The 22,048-nt window shown below is 45.6% G+C and overlaps 1 protein-coding gene across 1 annotated transcript in view; it reads right to left on the bottom strand.

Annotated features, from left to right (window-relative positions):
* Nucleotides 1-897, bottom strand: part of CDHR3 (cadherin related family member 3) — a 53,159-nt gene extending 52,262 nt beyond the window's left edge. Inside the window, 1 exon segment of the mRNA XM_081800684.1 lies at nt 522-897. Within this exon segment, the coding sequence (XP_081656810.1) occupies nt 522-755 (234 nt within the window). The 5' untranslated portion in view covers nt 756-897.
* Between the last annotated feature and the right edge of the window lie 21,151 nt (nt 898-22,048).

Genomic DNA, 22,048 nt, shown 5'->3' with positions numbered 1-22,048 from the left:
AGTCGCTTAACAAACTGAGCCACCCAGGCGCCCCTCAGGCTTGTATTTTTATGAAAGGTATGCTCTTCCATATTAAATAAGTCTCCTCATAGATTTTCTCCTGGAAAATCACGGAATTCGAGAAAAGCAGAATCACCTGACACAAGTTCATCAGGGCCTGGCTTTTGAGGAGATGAATGCCCACACTATGCCACCCAAAGGATAGGATTTAGATACTGTCAGCACACACCTAACACCTGACGTCATGTGAGGGTGGGTGGCAATGAGAAACAGGACTTCTATTTGTAACAATTTGAGCCTATTGCCCATTGCACTGGATTAAGTGGAGAAAGAAGGTCCAAAGTGTTTAGGGACCTCTCGCATAGAGGGCTCTCAGATGTCCCCAGATGGGCCTTCTGGGTCTTACTAGAGGGGAGAGTGAGCCAGGGAAAGAGAAGGAAATGCTCACCAATCTAGAATCCCCTCCACCCTTACCTTCAGGACCCCTCTCTGTGGACAACTCCCAAGTGAGATGTGCTTACCTCAAAGTCAGTGCCTGACAGCCAGTTCACCTTGAAGGCATCAGTGAGGGGGCTTGTGTTGATAATCAGGGGCCACCCTGGGATCACAGGTGACAGCGAGGCTGATAAGTTCACAGAAAACTTGTGCACTGGAGTCTCAGGTGGAGAATTCTCGGCCACGGTGCTTGTAGCAGGCAAGTGGATTAGGTAGAGTGCTTCTCTCCCTGCGGGTTTAAGAAGGATGCAAAATGGCATGAACAGAAAGCCTTGTGCTGGGAGCAAGGACTTAACAGCTTGGTCTGTGGCTTCAACCCATAGCTCGGAGCACTGATGGAACCTGGTCACTCCCCAAGAACAAATACTCTTGCCAAGGACTGGAGATGGAAATACAAGATCTTCTGGGAGCCAAGAAAACAACCACCACCAAACAACCATGAAATCTGCTTCTGTCATTCTGTAAATAAAGCCGCTGCTTTTCTCTTGTCTCCCTGCACCCCTTCTCTTTTCTCGCAGCCTTTGTGAAGAGCTAGAGAAAGACAGACGTGCTGCCTCAGGGGGCAGACGTCCACTTGAAGGACCACGTCCGGCCATGACATCCTGTCTTACAAGACCCGGGGAGTTTCCAGGAGTTTATTTTCCTTGTCTGTGTCAGTGTTAGATTCAGAGGTCATCAAAAACTGAGCGTGCATGACCGCCAAGCTCCAAAATCATGGTACATCTCCCCGCATCCGTAAGTAATCTCAAGGACAACTGCTTGTCATTATGGGATGCTGGGGGGTGTCGTGATGCCCAGGGTCCATCAGTACATCTTTATTGATAGATTAACTCCCATTTCACAGGGAAGGAAATGAGAGAGACTTGGGGAAGTCATGCGCATTTCCTCGAGCTGCATCTCAGACAGGGAGTTTGACAATTTAAGAGAGAGACTGTTTTTTCCAGGAAAGCCTTGGGACATTCTTCAGTCTCCTTGATACTCTGCAGGATTTTGCCGGTACAGCCGAGAGGAGAAGGTCCTGTTCTTTCATGCTTCCATAGTGATGGTTACTCCAGGGGGGTGAAAAGTGTCCCCTCCAAAAAATAAAATCCATATTCACTCAGAACCTCAGAACGTACCTTATTTGGAAACAGTGTTTGCGGATGAATTGGTTAAGAGGAGGTCATTGTGGATTGGGGTGGGCCCTAATCCACCAAATGGAGTCCTTCTAAGAGGACAGGGCACGGAGACACACACAGGAGGAAGAAAGCCGTGTTATGATAGAGACAGAAGTTGAACTGATGCAGCTAGAAGCCAAGGAACAGCAAGCAACCACCAAAAGCTAGGAAGTCCATGGAGAACAGATCTCCCTCAGAGTTTCTAGAAGGAACCAACCCTGTCAACACTGTGACTTCAGACCCCAGATCTCCTGAGCTATGAGAGAATACATTTCTGTCGCTCACAGCCATCCAGTTTGTGGTAGTTCATTATGGCAGCTCTAGGAATTCAATGCAAAGACCATTTATCCCATGTTCCAGATAAGTGAGCAATGTAAAATCCTTTCTCTCGCTCACTCCCCAAAACGGGGAGGATAGGTATTAGTGCCACTATTTTACAGATGAGGAAACGGAGCTGAATAATAATAATAAGTAACAAAATCAAAATTTATACTAAAGTCCAACTTCTTAGCCAGCTTCCTGATCTTGGCCACTTTTCGCCCTTGGGGACAAGCCCCTGGGAATGGGAGGGAGGTACAGGGGACAGGAAAAGGATCCGTCCTACCAAAAGGTGTAGAACTTCTGGAGACAAACAAGCCATGGGCAAGGGCTGGCTTTTGTAAGAGAATGTTTTTATTTCAGATTTGGGGGCAGGGATGCGGAGAAGTGAATGCAAATGTAGGAAAAATTGAAATATAAACACATTGGTACAAGCTTTCATAAATCTAAGTCATCTTATTTCAGTTAGAGACTAAAGTTCATTATGCATAAGTTATTTTTGCTCCCAGAATTTTCCAGTTTCATGGACACAGACGGAGCAAGGGCTCAGAAATAACAAAGCAGCTGAGGTTTGGGGTGACATGGATATGAATAGATTTTTTTCAATCTTTTAAAATTGACTTTAATATTATAGCATTCTCGTGATAAAAATCGGGAGCCAAATACTAAGCTATTTAGAAGCAAAAAAAAAAAAAAATTCTCCCAAATCATTTTTTAAAATGAGCAAATTAATCGGTTGCTTCTGTGCTTGGGTTTTTTTTAGGCATCATTCCCTCACTCCCTCTTTTCCCACAACCGGAAGTCACCAGGGCCCTCGTGAGCTGTTCGCCAGACTGTTTCCTCTCTGTTCAGCAAGACAGGGGGAGTCATAAGCAAAATGGAAGGTTGGCAATGTCAAGGAAACCCCCACCTTCTCTTGTCCCCTCCCACTCACCCCAGTGACTCGGGCCCCTCCAGACAAGGAGGAAGGAAACCTCTGCTCCAATTTAAGCAAAGATAGAACTCACTGGGTTTTTCTCAAGAATCGCCTGTGGTTAGGTGGGTGCCCAGCCCAGATGAACAGACCCAGACAAGTAACCACTTGCATTTACAGAGCACCTACCCCCCAGGCCTCGTGCGGCCCCGCTGCCTAATCTCAGCCTTTCTGAACACAGTCCTGGGGTGGGGGTATCACCGTCACCCCTTCACACGCCTGAGGTTGCACCCTCAGCGAGGGGCCGTGGTAGGCCTGACTAACAGGTGGCACATACCTACTCCAGACAGTCTGTCACCACGCACACGTAATGCCTCGTGGTCACTCTACGACCCGGTACTTCCACGTTCTACGACCCACACGGTGCTGGGGGTCAGGTAAGACATCGGCCCCTCCACCCAGATGTTAGGTCGTGGTGATGCAATCTGTGAGAGGCTGTTTGGGGGAACAAGATAAGGAATCACGCTGCAGGATCAGCTTGACGTGGGCTCGGATTGAGAAGCTTTCCGCAGCCTCGCCCTGAACAGGCGGCTTGCCATGACCACCAACCTGGGTGTGTCTCCTTCGACGAACCGAGAAGGCTAGCCAAGCCGTGCTCTTCCAACATCCCCCGCTGACAGCTCCTAGTTCGCTCTGCTGAGAGTGTGTCCATTGATCCTGCTGCGTTCGTTTTAACTTCGATCAGCCGTGGGTTCTGGAGACTAATTCTGTCCTTTGCACAGCTCCATACATTTATAGAGCTTTTCCTCCTTATATTTATAGACCTTTTCATAGTCCTCTTTGAACGGCCGTATTTTGCGTGGCAGTGAGGGAGATGTGTTGAAGGCAGGAGTGGGTATATTTAGTGCCTCTCAAGCAACTTGTGTTGGGGACTGCCTGTTTCATGTATGGCTAAAGCCAGGCTGTGCCCTTAGATATGTCCTTTCTGCTGGCATTCTTTTCTCTCTCTCTCTTTTTTTAAGTAGGCTCAGGGGCTTGAACTCACAACCCTGAGACCAAGACCTGAGCTGATATCAAGAGTCAGATGCTTAACAGACTGAGCCACCCTCTGCTGACATTCTTGCTGGAGATGCTCTGCGCTTCATCCAGTGGCCTCTGCTCCCAAGGTAGGGTCACGTGCGCCAGGAGCGTGCCACTGATTCCTAAAAACTTTGTGGCAGATACTCCAGGGACACTGGTAAGAAAGGTAGTCAAGCTGGGATCTCCTGACTCTTAGTCCAACAACCAGTTCCTCCAGTTCTTCTGCTATTAAAAAGGTAGTAGTAGCAATATTAATAGCCACAGTAATAATAATAACTGGTGGCTAGGGTCCATACCCTAAATATAGAGCATTTAATAAGACGCGAAATCCATCAAATGTTCAACCCGTTTATTATACAGATCAGTTTAAGGGATGTGCCCAGAGGTACTCAGCTAATCAGCGGCAGAGGGAAGGTTAGAAGCCGGGGAACGGCTCTAAGACACTGCACACTTGCCTTCCGAGGCCGGTCTTCCGAACTTTCTCTGGTGGTCTGAGTGCTGGACACCGAGAAAGAGGCTTTAATGGAATTTGACTTACACATGCATCTTAATTAAGGATCAAATTAGCATTGCTTGAAGCGTACACTTTGAAAAAGAAAGAGCATGCAGAAGACTGATTACCGAGCCCACTGAAACATCTTGCTTGTGGTGGAGATCTGGATGCATGATGTGCTCGCTCGTTTCAAAATGAGCAAAATCACCGCCTTGCCAGAAATGGACCAACAAGGCCTCCTCCCAGGAGCCTGTGTTGGAATAATTACAGCTTCGGCAGCCTCAGCTGTGGGGGCAGAAGCCGGCCAGCCTGGGCCTCTGACCAAAGTGGCCATGTGGTTCAGGAAGTGTGGGTGCTGCCACTTTGCCCCCCCAGGCATGTAGCTGCTCTCACAGTGTGACTTCAATACACAGAGCAGTCCTCGCCCAAGACTAGCTCAATAAATTCCTTGCTTTCTCTCCAGCAACTACTAAAACCGGTAGTGAGAGGGATCGGGGAGTGTTGTGAAAAGAGCACGGGATTTGCAGTCAGAGCTCTTGCTTCAAGTCTGAGCTCTGTTAAGCGGCCTTGGGCTGGCCAGCTTGGCCCTGTGTCAGCTCTGTCCCTCAGGCCTGTGGTGCCACACCCCCAGTGACCATTAAACAGAGTTCAGTTGCTAAAGAAAGTGCCTAGGACCCGAAGGGAGAGCTGGCAAATCTCTGGTTTATTACAGAAAAAGGAGGCGGGTTAGCAACAACATTATAGTGTGCACCACAGCTGAAGGCTGCCTCCTAGCTCGAGGGCCGGAGGGGCCAGGGGCCAGCTCCCATCATCCTCTTTTCTCCAGGGGCCATAACAGAATACACCCGCTCAGATCAGAAACCTCCGATGTAGCCTCGCAACCAAGGAACTCAAAATAGAGTCTCTGCTGGACGTTTTTATATTTTGCTGGTCACGTAGGCACCATCTCGTTAGGTAACCAGCCTCAGCAGCAGAGCCTTCCAAGCCAGGTGCACATCATCAATGTCACTGTTATCCACGAACAAGGCTTACAGGTCCCCACAAACCATCCCGGAACTCCCTGGACCCACAGCTCCAAAGCAGCACTGTTCATCAGTACACTTCTTGCCTTGACCAGAAGTCCGTTCTGGGCAGAAACTTCAGCGAAGCAATTCAGGCTCATTCCAGTCCTGCTAGAATTCACTCTGATGGCACAATACACTGAACACGCATATACTCGATAAACCATAAAACATTATAGAATGTGGTTTCATTACTTGCAGTGATCACTGATGATGATCAATGAAAACAACAACTATTTATTGGATATATATGTGTGGCATGCGGGGACCACAGAGCAATAAGAGAACCAAACCTGTGACTACAGGGCCCACATTCCCCTCAAGGACACGCGACAGACATGTAACAGATGAATTATAGAATAACTCGTGCTACCTGTTGTTAAGCACTTATCTTGTGTAGGGCACCGTAATCAAACCTTGGCATACATTCCGCATGTAGGCAAGAGGAGCTCCAGGGTGTGGCAGGAAGAGCACCCGCCAGGAGTTGGGGCAATCCAGGAAGGCTCCGTGGGGGAGGCAGGGTTGGACTTGGGTGTTGAAGGATGTAGATGACTTAGAGCAAATGAGAGGAAAGAGGATACTGGAGTGTGTTACTTTGTTTGAGATTATTGGGTGATGCCTGCTTCCAACAGCCTGAGGGCAGCTCCTCGTGTGGCTGCCCACCCCTCCCCTTTGTGCCAGGTGACACTGGTGTTGGAGAAGCCGGGATAAGAATCAGGTTCTCAGACTCACAAAAGAAGGCGAGAGGAAAACAGTCTTCATCACAGCAGACCCTCAACAAACCAGCGTTTGCCCCATGGAAGCAAAAGCAGGGTACAGTGCATGTTTTTTTGGAGATGGAGGGATGTGAGTGTGGCTTTGACAAGGAATTTCAAACATTCCTTGCAAACCTTTGTGATCTGTCCCTTTCACACGTCTGATGATAAAGTTCCAAATGATAATGTTCAGCATGAGACACTGGGTTCTTCCTGACCTCACTCTTCCCCCAATGGCAACAAATGTCACCCCTTAACTCAAATGATTGTGGTCTGAAAAGCCTATAACTCTGGGAAAATCTCAAATGTTTGCAGCAAGGGAGAGTCTGAACTGCTCAAGACCTGGCCTCACATTCCCAGCTCCACTTGCCCTCTGCCAGGTAGAAGACCCCAAGATTAAAGAGCGTTCAGTATTAGGAAACACAGTCATTTTTTTTTTTGAAGATTTTTTTTTTATTTATTTGACAGAGAGAGACACAGCGAGAGACGGAACACAAGCAGGGGGAGTGGGAGAGGGAGAAGCAGGCTTCCCGCCGAGCAGGGAGCCCGATGTGGGGCTCGATCCCAGGGCTTGGGGTCATGACCTGAGCCGAAGGCAGACGCTTAACAACTGAGCCACCCAGGCACCCCTCCAGTCATTTATTTATGTTATTAACAGATCAAAGGGGAAAATTAAGGGGTCATTTCCATAAAACTGGAAAAAACATTTGATTTAAAAATCCACTGTGAGGGGTGCCTGGGTGGCTCAGTCGTTAAGCATCTGCCTTCAGCTCAGGTCATGATCCCAGGGTCTTGGGATCAAGCCCGGTGTCGGGCTCCCTGCTCCATGGGAAGCCTGCTTCTCCCTCTCCCACTCTCCCTGCTTGTGTTCCCTCTCTCGCTGTGTCTCTCACTGTCAAATAAATTTTAAAAATCTTTAAAAATAAAAAATAAATTAAAAAAAATCCACTGTGATTCAGAAATAAATACCTGAAAAAAAAAGTTATTTCCTTAACATATAAAACATTTCTGTTTCACACCAAAAGTTAACATCATGCTTAATGGAGAATAAGACAAGAGTGTACATTCTTTTTTTTTTTTAAATGTTTTATTTATTTATTCATGAGAGTCAGAGAGAGAGAGAGAGAGAGGCAGAGGCAGAGGGAGAAGCAGGCTTCCCACTGAGCAGGGAGCCCGATGCGGGACTCGATCCCAGGACCCTGGGATCATGACCTGAGCCGAAGGCAGACGCTTAACCATCTGAGCCACCCAGGCGCCCCAAGAGTGTACATTCTTATCATCGTTCAAAAATAGCCTGAAGGAATGGGCCTGGTAATTAGATAAGAGAAAGAAATGCAAGATAGAAAAATAGGCAAGGAAAAGTATAAATGTTGATTATTTTCAAAAGTGGAAAATGTGGGGCACCTGGGTGGTTCAGTCATTGGGCGTCTGCCTTTGGCTCAGGTCATGATCCCAGGGTCCTGGGATCAAGCCACGCATTAGGCTCCCTGCTCGGCGGGAAGCCTGCTTCTCCCTCTCCCACTCTCCCTGCTTGTGTTCCCTCTCTATCTGTCTCTCTCTCTGTGTCACGTAAATAAATAAAAAATCTTAAAAAAAAAAAGTGGAAAATGCATGAGAGTTACCTGGAAAACCATGACAAATAATAAGATAAGTCATTAGTAGACTTCCATCCATTGTACGACAATCAATTAAAACAGACAAGGGAAGAAAAGATGCTATTCACAAGTAAGGAAAAAGAAAAGGTAAAAGAAAGAACTAGAAATAAACGTAATTGGAATGTGCAAGAGCTCTGTGAAGGAAATCTTAAAATACTCCAGAGGAAAACAAAGACTTGAACAAGTATCTAGAACTGTTGAACAGGAGGCTCAATGTCCTACGTAATAATCACTAACATTTACTAAGCATTTACCATGTACCACATACTCCTCCAAGTGTGTTACTATATAACTCATCAAATATGTAAATTATCCCTAAATTAATCTGCAAATTTAACATGATTGAATTCCCTACATTATGCATATACTACCTATTCAAAAATAAGATTGAATTTAAAAAGCGCAATTTCCATAATCCAAGCTGACGACATTAAAAGGATCACCCAAGATTCTTCAAGCTCTTGAGTAAGGAAGAGGGAGTACAAGATGCACCAGGTTGAATCTTTGGTTCTTCTATCAGAAGGTGTTTTCTTTGCTCAAGAGTAAGACAATGGCCCCTTGATACCTTGGTTTTCCCATAGGATGACTTGCCAACTTCTGGTTGCCCCTAGAAGGCTCCAGAGAAAAGCCAGAATCTCCACAAAGACTGACTTGACATATACACAAAGCCCTGCTGTGAAACTCATTTTCCCAACCTTACATATTGGAAGGACTTCTGGCATGGGCCAGTTAGCAAGGAGAGAAATTGAAGTCTGCACAGAGACCAGAGACTAGACTGTGGCTTCGTTCGGCGCCCCTCTTCTCCAGAGCACCCCGCCCAGCCTCCGAGGGCTCCCTGTTGCTGCATCGCCTCATTTACCAGTGCCCGTAAGTCCACGGTTGAAAACCTTGGGATTTCCTCTTTGGGGATGTTATCGTGAGCTGGCAACATGGTGATCTTACCTGACATGGCAGCCAGGAGAACCAGGAGGAAAACTGCTCCCTGCATCTTGGAGAGTTCACCTCTGTACATACTTCCAGCGTATTACCCAGTAGCTGAGGCCCGTCCGACACCCGGAGTTTATTCCAGGTGCCACTCATCTTCCGCTCCTGGTTTTGTTGCCATGTGAGAAATCAAACAAAGGCTTTGCTGGTAACGCAGGGAGACTCCAAACACCATGGGACTGTTTGTTCTTTGATTACCTGCTTCTGTGACCTCATGGTGCCCGAGGCCAACCAGCCAGCCCTGGTAAGCTCGCAGAGTCCATCTTAGAGGTCCGCAAGAGCAAAGAAAGCAGAGGCCCGGAGGTGGTGGTAAAAGCTGGACATAAGCCTCGACATCCATGACAGTCTCCACCGCCCTGGAGCCAGGCATCTCGTCATTCCCAGAGGCGGGGGGGTGGGGGGGGGTGGGAATCTTTCTGCTGCCCTGAATTGAGGAGCAGGGCTCAGAGTTGAGAGCAGACCCCTCCACAAGGCAGACTGGCTGTGAGAGACCCCTGCCCATCAGCACCAGCCTTCTAGCCTTCGGTGAAGTCTGTGGAGGAAGATGACTGGGGTAGTGAGGCTTCCGCCCACTGGGGAGTGATGTGGCCCCAGGCCGGGCCAGAAGGCCTGGTGAGCGAAACACAGCTGGGCTGGGGTCCAGCCTCCGCTCAGAGAAGAGCAATGGCGGCTCAGAGGGAGGGTAGGGGGGGAGAGGCTGACCCCTCAATGTGGTGCAGTAGAACAGTAGCTGACACGGTGGAAGGCAGCCAGACTTGGACCCTCCCTCCTGCTCCTCACACGCGAGAACTGCCCACTGCCGGAGGGGGGCCCAGGAGCCCAAGGCTGGTGGCAGGAGTGGGGGCGCCCCACCAGTGAACCAGCATTTGGCTCCTCGGAGGTCACCACTGCCAGTTAGTCGGTCTGAGCCAGAGGAAGGCCCGTCGAGAGAGACAGCAATGAGGACCCACTAGGTAGACACACCAGTCGCTTCCCCTCTGCCTCCTCCCCGTTCTTCTGCCTCCACCCAAAGGCAGGAGGCCTGACCACACCCCACGTCCAGGCCCCAGGCTCTCGGAGTCCCAGCTCCCGCTGCACCAGCCTTGAAATGAGACTCCAGTCCAGTTTGAGATGGAAATAAGAGTGTGATGGACTATGAAGAGTTAGAAGCGACCTGGAAGCAAGATCTTAAGGGAGATTTCATGGAGGCCAACAGACCATCTCAGTTCATCTGCCCCTGACCTGAGACCACTAAATAAGCTGGTGCAGCCCCTCCCGGGCACAAGGGGACAAGGACTCAGAGGGTTGAGTGGCCCGCCCCCGGTCAAGCCTGGCACCTGCATCTCCCGCGTCCCAAACCTAGGGCAGCAAAGGCCGGCCTCCTTCCTCGCCACCGCATCCAAACCTGCGTCAAGCCCCTCCCAGCCCCCACAGTGCTGCCTGCAGCCCCCTTTCCCAATTTTGCGGGCACCAGTCCGGCTTAAGGTCCTCGCCTCTGACCAGGACTATCTCAGTAGCATCTGGCGCATCCTACAGGAAACCCTCAGGTTCGTGTCCCACAAGTACAATTTTGGTCACTCACTCTCCTACTTAAAATAACAAGCAACCTTTCCCTTAGGAAAAGATGAGTTTTCCTGGGTAAGGCAAGAAGATTCGAATGTCAGCCTGTAAGTTTCTGTGTGAAATAGGCAGATGACAAAAAAACCTTCTCAGTTTTGCTATGTGACCTTAGGCAGATTACCTAACCTTCTAAGAATCTCAGTTCCACGTCTGTAAATCAGAGAGGATAATGCCTGTGGTGCAGTATTCTTGCAAGCTAGCACATGAGATAATGAAGGGAAACAAACTGGCCCTCGGATGTGCTCCGGGGATACTATTTTTCCCTAATAGGACATCTCTAGGACCACGGCAGAGGCGAAAAGCTGGTAGGTACTCCATAAACTCGGGCTGAAAACATAAGAATAAATAGTTGCCAAGTTACCAATTCTCACCTCTCAGTTTTTCCTGTCATATTAGTTACTGTAAATAATCCATTTCATTATGCATAATTAAAGTTGAAGTGATGGCTCCGATTAAGTTATGGAAAACGTCAGAATAATTAAGCCTTTGAATTAAAGAAACTCGCATCTGTTTAATTTTCAGCCTGACTGCACAGTGTTCTTCATACTTCTGTTTTCACCAGGATACGGAGAACCTCCACTTAACTTCCCCCTTTCTGGTCCAGGGATCGTAAGGGTCACATTTTGGAATTTGTTGCAGGTTTGTTCTCCTGTAATTGCAGCTGCTGTTTTTAGCGCTGAGGTTGTTTCAGCCATCATGATGTTCTGTGGTCCTTGCGTCGGCTCCCATCTTCTTCTTGAAGCACGTGGTCCTGGCACCAGGGACCCAGCCGGACCAGAGTCACGTGAAGGCGGGACCCTGAGTCCCCTTGCTCTCCTGTCCCCAACTGAGGGCAGGCTGAGTCCTCCTGGTCCCACCAGAGTGGCAGCCAGGTGGGACCGCCCTCCCAGAGACGAATTTGAAGGGGGCTGGAACCTTTGGGGCAGGCACCTCTCCAGCTCCCCAGAAAGACCTGGGGAGCCTTCTCCCACATCGTGTCTGGCCCAGCAGTGGTTCAGGTCCTTCAAGTATTTAAAGCAACTTTTCTGGGATCGAACTACTGCAAGCGTCTAATTGGCCAGCAAGGAAGTTGTGCTCTCAAGATTTGTTGACTTAGAATTTGGAACGTGCTTACCTACAGATTAATTGTTCACAGCCCAGAAACCCTTGTGTAAGCTATGAAGTCCTGGAAACATTATAGACTTGAGATGTGGAGAAGCACTGTTGGGGGTTTTAAACGTTGAGCTCCCTCAGCAGTTCCACGGGCACTGAGGAGCCAGCCAGGGATCCCAGTCACCTTTATATCACTGGGCAGGTTCTCTCCACGACTCTCATTCATCCAGTCTTGGAACTATGGGCTTCCGGGATCCAAACTCGGGGACACGGCACCCAGGCTCCACCGTCCCAGCACCTCTGCATGGCGGGACCCCCTTAGGAAGAGAGCCCTCGAGGCCAACCCCACACCCCCAGTGACGGTGGCCATGCTGATGGCCTGCAGCTCCTTGTAGGAGTGGGCACCCACCCGCCTTCCCAGGTCTTCCTTGCGGGCCGAGATACCAACAGGCCCACCTCTTTCAAACCCCACTCCCTCAATTCTCTCACTGTCAGTGTCCAGCCAGTCTCGACAAGCTTTTCCAGGCCAGAGAAGCTCTTCAACTTCCTTGCTTCCCAACTGTTTTGCATGTCACCCCGTGCCAGATACGTAGTCAGAAAAGTTGTGACATTCCCGAAATTGCTTTATACTCCCTTGCCCTGTGCCATCCTCTTCCCCGCCCCAAACACCCGTCCAGGGAGAGCCCCTCAGCTTTCAGAGAAGGAAAGAAAGAGGTGTCACAGCCCTCCTCACGTCCAGAAGCCCAGCATCACTCACTCCTGGCCCTGAACGGCATGGGAGGGGCTCCTCTGAGGCAGAGGCCCTGTAGAAGCGGAAGAAGAATTTCCCTCTACTCTTCTGAGCTCTTGACTGAGACCCCGGTAATAAAAGACAGATTGACAAGAGAAAAACAAACAGAAGTTTATTAATGTATATACTTCATGGATACATGGGAGATAACTGGGGAAAAAATGGATAACTCCCCAAGGGGGCTCAGAATTCAGGATTAAATACCATTTTAATAAGAAAAGGGGAAGGGAGATGTTCATGATCTTAGGGGAAGGAAATTGATTTTTCAGCAAGATGAATGGGCCCTTAAAAGAACAGATGAGAGGTATGATAGTCTGTGACCTACTTTGTCTGGTGTGGGGTTGACTTCTAGACTCTTCTCCTGTGATAAGAGTCAATCTTCCGTGGTTGATGGAACTCCTAGAGAGAGGATTTATGACAACTGAGTTTCTTTGGAGGATCTGTCTTCAGGCAGATGAGGAGAATTCAAAGAAAGCCTTTCCCTGTATTTGAGGTTTTTCAAGCTCAGCTCAAAATGATCAATATGCCAAAGCAGCATTTCCTTGGGTGGAGTCATATTTTGGGGTGACACAGTCTGTCACCCTGCAGCCCTCAGGACCCACTGGCAGGGGCCCTGCCCTGGCTCCAGGGGTGGAAGAGTGAATGAGCTTGATTTCCCTTAGATTAGCCCTACCTGGCTCTGAGGGACAGAACACTGGTCAGCATGGGCTGGGCTCAGCTCTCACCTCCAAGAAACTCCAGATCATTCTTATTTTCTATAACAGCATTACTGAGATGTAATTCACATACCATACAGTGCACCCATTTAATATGTGCAATTCAGTGGTTTTTAAGTATATTCACAGAGTGGTGTGACCATTGCCATAATGAATTTGAGGACACTTCCAACACCCCACACCCCTTAGCACTCACTCTCCACGTTTCACCAGCTTCCTTCCACCGCTCCAGCAACCACTCATCCACGTTCTGCCTCTATAGACTTTCCTTTCTGGATGTTTCATATTAATGGAATCATACGATATGTGGCCTTTTGGACAGACTTCTTTCACTTTGCAAAATGTTTTCAAGATTCATCCCTGTTGTAGCATAAATCTTTACGTCCTTTCTTATGATTGCTGAATCGTATTCCATGATATGGATATCCCACCTTTAATTTGTCCATTCATCAGCGATAAACATTTGGGGTTTTTTTCCCTACTTTTTGGCTATGGTGAATAACACTATGAACATTCCTGTCTAAATTTTTGCAGGGACATATGTTCTCATTTCTCTTCGATATATACCCAGGAGTATAATTGGCGGGTCATATGTTAACTCTGCCAGATCACTCTCTTTTTTTTTTTCTTCCTGTGGTTGGTTTTTACATGTTTATAGGGGGCCTCTTCCCTGTCCACAGGGAGAGGTGTTCATAGTTTCTCCATCCACTCCAAGCTTGGACCCAGGGGATCCTAGGGTGGCTGGCATGTGGGGAACATTCCCCTCATCTCAGAAGGGCCCTGGGTGGCTCGGTTGATCATGATGGCATGATCAGTGTGGGGGCTGAGAGGGAGCAGAATTACAGCAAGGGCCACGATGGTGAAGGACATGACCAGCACAGGCTCTTGGCCCCTGTATTCTTAAGGAAGGCTGTGCATCTAGTGGCCATCTTGGTCTTGTCGGCTGCCAGATCATTCTTGTGGGCAAGTATCTAATTTTACCTTGAAGTCAGCTCCTTCGCCGGGGTCCTTTGTTGGCCTTCCTAGAGCCCTTTTCTGAAGCTGGGGTCTTCCTCCTACTTAACTTCTCTGCCACCTTGCTTGAGCATCACTCCAGCGCTCACTTCTTCCCCTGCTCTCTCTAGGTGGCATTCCTGTATTCATTCAGCAAATACTGGGTGACAGCCTGTTGGGCAAGCTAAGACTATAGCACAGAATAAAACAGACCAAAATCCTTGTACATAAGGAACTGACACTCTAGAAGCAGCACTCCTTCCATCGATCCAATCAGCCACCACTCCTCTCGAAGCCTACCATGCGCCAGGCACTGTGCTGGGTGCTAGGACTGCAAGGTCTGATATGACATGGTTCTCCCAACAAGATGCTTAAACCTAGTCCAGAGACAAACCAGTAAGTCCCCCATTACCATCAGGTGGACCAAGTATTATGCTGGAGGCATGCACGGGGCCATGGAAGCATGGCAGCATGGGAGAAATAGAATCAAATTCAGAATGGGAGCGAGGCTGCTACAGAAGTGTTCCGAGAGCAGGAGTGAACTGGAGAAAATGAGGGGAGAGGCCATTCCAGGCAAAGGGCATAAATGGTGTAGAGATATGAAATAGCATGACTCCCCCCATGAGATTGTGCTAGCTCCCAGGAGGAGATCAATTTTCAAGAAGAAAAAATTATCTTTTTGGATAGGTAATATATGCACGCAGTACAAAACTCCAAGTGCTCAAAAGAGTAATGAATGAAAAGTAAATCTTCCTGACCACCCTGTTCCCCAGAAACTGTTTCCTTCCTCAGAGGCAATCATTACTGTCAGAGTCTTGTGATCCTTCTAGAGACAGTATGTGCATATACAAATATATACTCATCTACATAATCTTTGTACAAATGAAAGTGTATTACATACTCTGGATTTTGCCTACTTTTTTTGTCTTACTGTATCTTAGAAATTTTAACATATCAATGCAAGTAGAGAAGCCTCATTCTTTTTAGTAAGTGCATAGTAGTCCATTGTACGGATCTGCCATATATTATTTATCCAGTCCCTTTTGATGGGTATTTGCTTTGTTTCCAAACCTTTTCTACTACAAATTATGCTGCAATAAATATCCTTGAACCTACCTAATAGCACACCTGTGAGACTATATCAGTAGATTAAATTCCAAAAAACAGAATTGCGGAATTGAAGGAAATGTGGTTTTTACCTTTTGATAGATGTTACCAAAATATTCCTCCAAAAGGTCATTTCATTTTGTGCTCCTACCAACATGGGACAGTGTGGGAGGGTCCCCCAAACCCTCGCCAACACAGTGTTATCAGACATTTTCCTTTTTGCCAATCTGTTGAGTAAAAAAACAGTGTCTCATTTCAATTTGTATTTCCCTTCTCATGAGTGACGCTAAACATCTTTTTCTAATATATAAGGATCAGTAATGTTCCCTTTTCTGTGAATTACTTGTTCACTTCTACCGTTTTTCTATTGGGTTGTTGCTGTATTTCCTTCTGGCTTTTAGAAAGTCTTAATAGCTTAATGAAATTAGCACTTTGTAATATGCATTACAAATATTTTCCCAGATTACCACTTTATTTTTGACTTTGTTTATAGGAATTCCTGCCATGTACAATTTTCAGGTTTTTACATAGTCAAATTTACCATCTTGTGTTCTGTGGCTTCTAGGTATTGTGATGGTGTTAGGAGCCAGGGCCTTGGGGAGTGATTAGGTCATGAGGGTGGGGCCCTACCTGTAAGGAATTAGTGCCCTTATGAAAGACACTCCACAGAGGCTCCAGAAAGCTATCTTTCCTTTCCACCAAGTGAGGGTACAATAAGAAGAGGCTTTCACCCAACATGTTGGCACCCTGATCTCAGACCTCCGGCATCCAGAACTGTGAGAAGTAAATTTTTGTTGTTTAAAAGCCCCGCAATCTGTGGTATTTTTTGTTATAGCAGCCTGAATGGACTAAAACATACTTCTATCATTTTATTTTCAAATGCAGGCCTCTGCTTTCTTTGGAAGAGTTCCTTCAGGTGTGAGGTAGGATCCAGAGGGATCTTCTCCTTCCAGCAGCTGCCTCAGAGGTCTCTTTAAGCAGCTCAGCCAGAATCCTCCTGATCTGCTGAAAAACTTGGGGAAACCGGAATGCTTTTTTTCTTCACATCCAAAGAGTGGCTGTGCTTAGGATAGAAATATTTAGCTGAGGACATGTGCCTCTAGCCTGCTCCATACTGCACCTGGAAGAGAAGAAGGGGAGAGACTCTCCCAGCCCAGAATGGGCCAATCTCGGAAGAGCTGGGACTTTATCCCTGTAAGAAATAATCAAGCCACAACTTGTTTTTCTTGGCCTTTGTCCCCCTCATTTGCATGAGCGTGGGTGACTGGAAGCTCTGGGCACCTTAGCTTTGTACATAGTAATCCTATCCTATGCAAAGCCCTGGGCTGAATAGATGGGGAACTGGGCCACCAGTGTACATAACTCTCCCTTGAGCACCAGAGTGAGTCTGAATCTTCAGGCTGAGGTGCTCAGTGTTCTCTGGCCCTCTCTCTACCTTTGCCTCAGCAGGAAGTTAGGTCCTACCTCCACTCACCAGCCCACAGGCCACAAGAACAGAGAGAGCCTGACCACCGGGAGGAGCCACAGCCCTCAAGTTAGGATTCCAGCCATGAGCCCCTTCACAACTGGAATGGCTGAAAATAACAAGTGTTGGCATGGATGTGGAGAAACTAGAACACTCATACACTGCTGGTGGGAATATAGAATGTTCGACTACTTTGGAAAAGATTTCAGCAGTTTCTTAAAAATAAACCTACTATCCAAATGTTCATCAACTGGTAAGTGAATAAACAAATGTGGTACGCACATGCAATGGAAGATTATTTGGCCATAGAAACACCAAAAGTGAATCCTAAGGTAAACTATGGACTTTGGGTGATCATGATGGGTCAGTGTGGGCTCGTGAATTATATCAAATGTACCACTCTGGTGAGAAATGGTGATAATGGGGGGCTGTTCATGTGTGGGGCTGGAGGACATATGGGAAATCTCTGTACCTTCCTTTCAATTTTGCTGTGAACCCAAAACTGCTCTAAAAAATAAGTCTTAAGGGGCTCAGTCGGTTAAGTGTCCAACTCTTGATATCGGTTCAGGTCTTGATCTCATGGTCGTGAGTTCAAGCCCTGTGTTGGGCTCCATGCTGGGCATGGAGCCTACTTAAAAAAAAAATTTTTTTTTAATTGAATTAAAATAAAAAATAAGTCTTAAAATGAAAAGAATGAAAATACATGCTATAACATGAATGAAGCAATGAAAACATTGTGGTAAGTGAAATAAGCCAGTTACAAAATATCACATATTATAAAACTGCATTCATATGAAAGTCTAGAATAAGGAAATCTTTAGAGATGGAAAGTAGACCAGTGGTTGCTTAGGGCCGGGAATATGGGGGTTGAGGGGATGGGGATAACAGCTCAGAGGGCTTCTTTTTGAGGTGGTGAATATGTTCTAAAATTGATTGTGATGATGGAAGCATAACTCTGTGAATACACTAAAAGCCACTGAATTATACACTTTAAATGGACAAATGGTATGGTATGTGAATTATATCTTAATAAAGCTGTTAAAAAAAGTAAACCCATTACACAATGCAGCCATTCCATTTCTAAGTATTTACCCAAAGGAAATGAGAACGTATGTCCACACAAAGACTTGCACATAAATGCACATAGCAGCTTTATTCATAGCAACCACAAGCTAGAAACAACTGGCAAATGCATAAACAATTGTGGTACATCACAATTCCACAAACAGAATACAGCTCAGGAAAAAAAAAAAAAAGAATGAATTACTGATACATTCAACATGGATACATCTCAAAATCATGCTCAGCAAAAGAAGTGAGACGCAGGAGAGTATGTACTGTTTGATTTCATTTATATAAAATTCTAGAAAAAGCAAACCAATCTACAGCGACAAAAGACAGATCAATGATCCCACAGGACTGGAGGTGAAAGGAGGGTTAAACTGCAAAGGGGCAGGAACACTCGCCTGGAGGTAATAAAAATGTTCTGTATCTTCAGTGGTGGTGCTTTCATGGGCATATACAGTTAACAAAATTCATCAAGTTGTACACTTTGAATGCACACAGTTTACATATACTACATAAATATATTCACATAAATATACCCAAACAAACATTTTAAGAGTGCATTGTAAACTGTAAAGCATAGGATGTTTATTTACCAGGGGCAGTATGAATACCCGGGGACCTTTGTGAAAGTCAACTACTTCCCGCCCCATAATCACTTTACCTGTAAAAAAGTGGTGGGACTAGGTCATTTCAAATATTCTCTCAAACTTACCTATCAGCCCCTCTGTGAGCATTTATTAAATACCTACTATGTGTAAGACCCTATGCTAATTAGGGGAAGTGCATGAATGAAAAAGCCCTTACAAAGGTAACAAACTAGCTCAAAGGCTGATATTTTGCTATTTGAGGAAGGAAACAAAATATGTTTTCATGAGTATTTTCCTGGTATGTTTTTTTCTCTTTTTTTAAAGATTGTATTTATTTATTTGACAGAGAGAGAGAGCACAAGCAGGGGAAGTGGCAGGAAGAAGCAGGCTCCCCGATGAGCAGGGAGCCCGATGCGGGGCTTGATCACAGGACCCTGGGATCATGACCTGAGCCGAAGGCAGACGCTTAACCAACTGAGCCACCCAGGTGCCTCTGGTATGTCTTTTCCTATCTCTTTATTCCCAAACTTTCAGTGTAAATTTTAGACATGATTCTTTTTTTTTTAGGATTTTATTTTTTTAAGTAATCCCTACATGCAATGTAGGGCTCGAACCCAGAACCCTGAAATCAAGTCACATGTTCCACTGACTGAGCCAGCCAGGTGCCCCTCAATATGATTCTTGATTAATAAGTTATATCTTGTTTTTAAAAATTCAACCTAAAATCCCTTTCTTCTAATGAATAATTTCATTTACATTTATTGTGATTAATTAGGACTATTTTCATTCCTGCTCTTCTTTTTATTATTAATCAAGTTTTTCTGGTGTTTTTTTTTTTTCACTTTTTCTGACAGATTTCTTTTCCTCTCCTCCACCCCATTAACTTAGAAGACATACATTCTATTTCCACTATTTGTGTGATTTGACTTACTTTAATAGAACACATAACTTTATATTTTTCCCAAAAAATGCTAAAGATCATTATTATTTTTATCTTCCTCCTCTCAGAACAAAGACCTTAGCTACTTTTTAGCTCTTTTCTAAAACTTCCTCTCCCATCTTGTCTATTTTCTGTGTTATTTAAAGTTAAGTTTTGGGGCGCCTGGGTGGCTCAGTCATTAACCATCTGCCTTCGGCTCAGGTCATGATCCCAGGGTCCTGAGATCAAGCCCCGCGTCAGGCTTCCTGCTCCACGGGAAGCCTGCTTCTCCCTCTCCCACTCCCCCTGCTTGTGTTCCTTCTCTTGCTGTGTTTCTCTCTGTCAAATAAATAAAAAAAACCTTTAAAAAATAAAGTTAAGTTTCTCCTTGTTTCTAAATGTTTTTTGACCATCAGTATTGTCAGTATTTACATTTACCAATATAATTTGCAGATTCCTTTGCACATTTTTGCTTCTTGCATCTCAATGCTTTTTTTCTAGATTCGTTTTTCTGCATACTTAACTCTTTAGCAGTTTTTTCTGCCTGACTCGGTAAGCAATAAGTACTCTGTATGTCTGGAAATAGTGTTTATTTCTTCCTCACTTGTAAATAATAGTTTAGGTGGGTATAGAAGTCTAGCTTAACAGTTACTCTTCCAAGGAGAGGTCCTTGAGATTTCTCCCCTGTCTTCTGTCATCAGCTCCTACCCATAGTAAGTTGGTGTTACCCTGATGGTGTTCTGGGCTTTGTACTGAGGAATCTGTCTGTTCTTTCCAGTGACTTTTAAGGTTTCAATGTTACCTTCAATGTCTTGCAACTACAAAATTCTAATTTTGTTGTGAGACTAGAAGCTTAGCTGTTCTTGAAGACGTATTACCACTTCCTGGTTTTGAAAACCTAACAGGTTAATAACTGTTTTGAAAACTCAAATGGTCTAGTCAAGTGAAAAACATATTCATTGAGTCAGATAGTATGATTATCAAAGAGTTTCTCATTATGTTGTCTTTTCAAAACCACTTAAATAGATCTGATAGAAGTGGCTATAAATCAGGACTCCTGCTTAATGTCAGGTACTCTCACTTACTACATATGAAACCCAAGTTTAAAATAACACAGTTTGCAAATAGCATATGAAAATCATTGTTTCATGGTCATTATGACTAGGTATGTCTCGTTAAAAACCTGATCTCCAAAGGAAAAAGAATATCTGAATTTTCAAAATAGATAAATAATACTAAGGGTTCTTACAAGACAAATTTAGAGTTGTATTGGTCCGGTTTGGTTTGGTTTTGCTTAACTTTGAGGACTTATTAGGATTTTTTACCTTTTTAAAAACATTTGTATACTTTCTTTGTGCAGTCTAAATATTTTAATTTATAAAAATTTAGCTTAATATGCATCTTTTCAGAAACATATTATCCCTTAATATGAAATTCTTTTGTTTGTGTATGTATGTAGTGCATATGAGTGATTGTGTTTGTGTGGTGGATAAACGCACATTCAAAAATAAGTTCCATGGGGTGCCTGGGTAGCTCAGTAGTTAAGTGTCTGCCTTCAGCTCAGGTCATGATCCCAGGGTCCTGAGATCGAGCCCCGCATCGGGCTCTTTGCTCAGCGGGAAGCCTGTTTCTCCCTCTCCCACTCTTGTGTTTCCTCTCTCGCTGTGTCTCTCTCTGTCAGATAAATAAATAAAAACTTTAAAAAAATAAAAAAAAATAAGTTCCAATTCAAGCAGTTGGACTATAAACAGCCCACTGTGCTTCTATGGGCCTCCATAACCTGCATTTAAAGCCTTGACTATATTAAAAACAAGAAAGCTCTTTGCCTCTGAACTCCTAACAGATTTGTCCCTTGTTAAAAGTTTTCTGGACAGGGCACCTGGGTGGCTCAGTTGGTTAAGCAACTGCCTTCGGCTCAGGTCATGATCCTGGAGTCCCTGGATCGAGTCCCGCATCAGGCTCCCTGCTCGGCAGGGAGTCTGCTTCTCCCTCTGACCCTCCCCCCTCTCATGAGCTCTCTCTCTCTCTCTCGTTCTGTCTCAAATAAATAAATAAAATCTTTAAAAAAAAAGTTTTCTGGACATTTAGCTGATTATATTCATGGAGTTTCCACAAACGACTAGAAAATGTAAAAACTGTGTTAGAACTATAGAATCTTAGAGGCTGAAAGGGCCACAGAGATCTTCTAGTTGAGTGCTATATAAGCTTTGCATTTTCTAGGTAACAAAACAGTTTAAATGCCTTACCCTAGCTCACAGAGCAGTTAGTAGAGGCCCAGGAGTGGATGGATGCCAGGCCTCTGTGTTCTCCTCCCTGCTGCCTTTCTCTCACTCTAAAAATGTTGTTGATAATAGGAAGAGTGCAGCAGCAGCAGTAAATGACTGGCATGTGTGTTACTTCATAGAAAGCACTTTTTTGGGCAGATAATGCCTTCTGCTATGACTATTTCATTGACCAATGCTTAGAACTTGCCAGTTAAGTGTTTCAAGCTACTGCCTCTCTCCCTCAACAGATAATGTGAGAACATAGATATCCTGCCACAGAAATCTGGCTTGCAGAATAGTGGCTGGTTAGCAGGCAAAGAACCATGGCTGGACAGGGTCCTGAGGAAGGCCTGAGGAATGAGAATGGATGGTCAGTCACTAGCTATTTGGACATGATCATCACTTAGCATCACACTACTCCCCAGGGCACAGCATAGGGGTGGCTTACCTGAGGTTCCCAGATTTGGAGAGCTCTGACCCAGAAGACGATGGTCAAGAAGGAAGAGAAGACTCTGCCAACAGGTACTTGAAAGGACC

The sequence above is a fragment of the Leptonychotes weddellii genome, chromosome 12 (genome assembly GCF_054177405.1).
Source record: "Leptonychotes weddellii isolate Sample4059 chromosome 12, ASM5417740v2, whole genome shotgun sequence".
NCBI classification, from domain to species: Eukaryota; Metazoa; Chordata; class Mammalia; order Carnivora; family Phocidae; genus Leptonychotes; species Leptonychotes weddellii.
The sequence above is the reverse complement of the archived record's forward strand: the minus strand, read 5'-3'. Positions and strand labels throughout refer to the sequence as shown.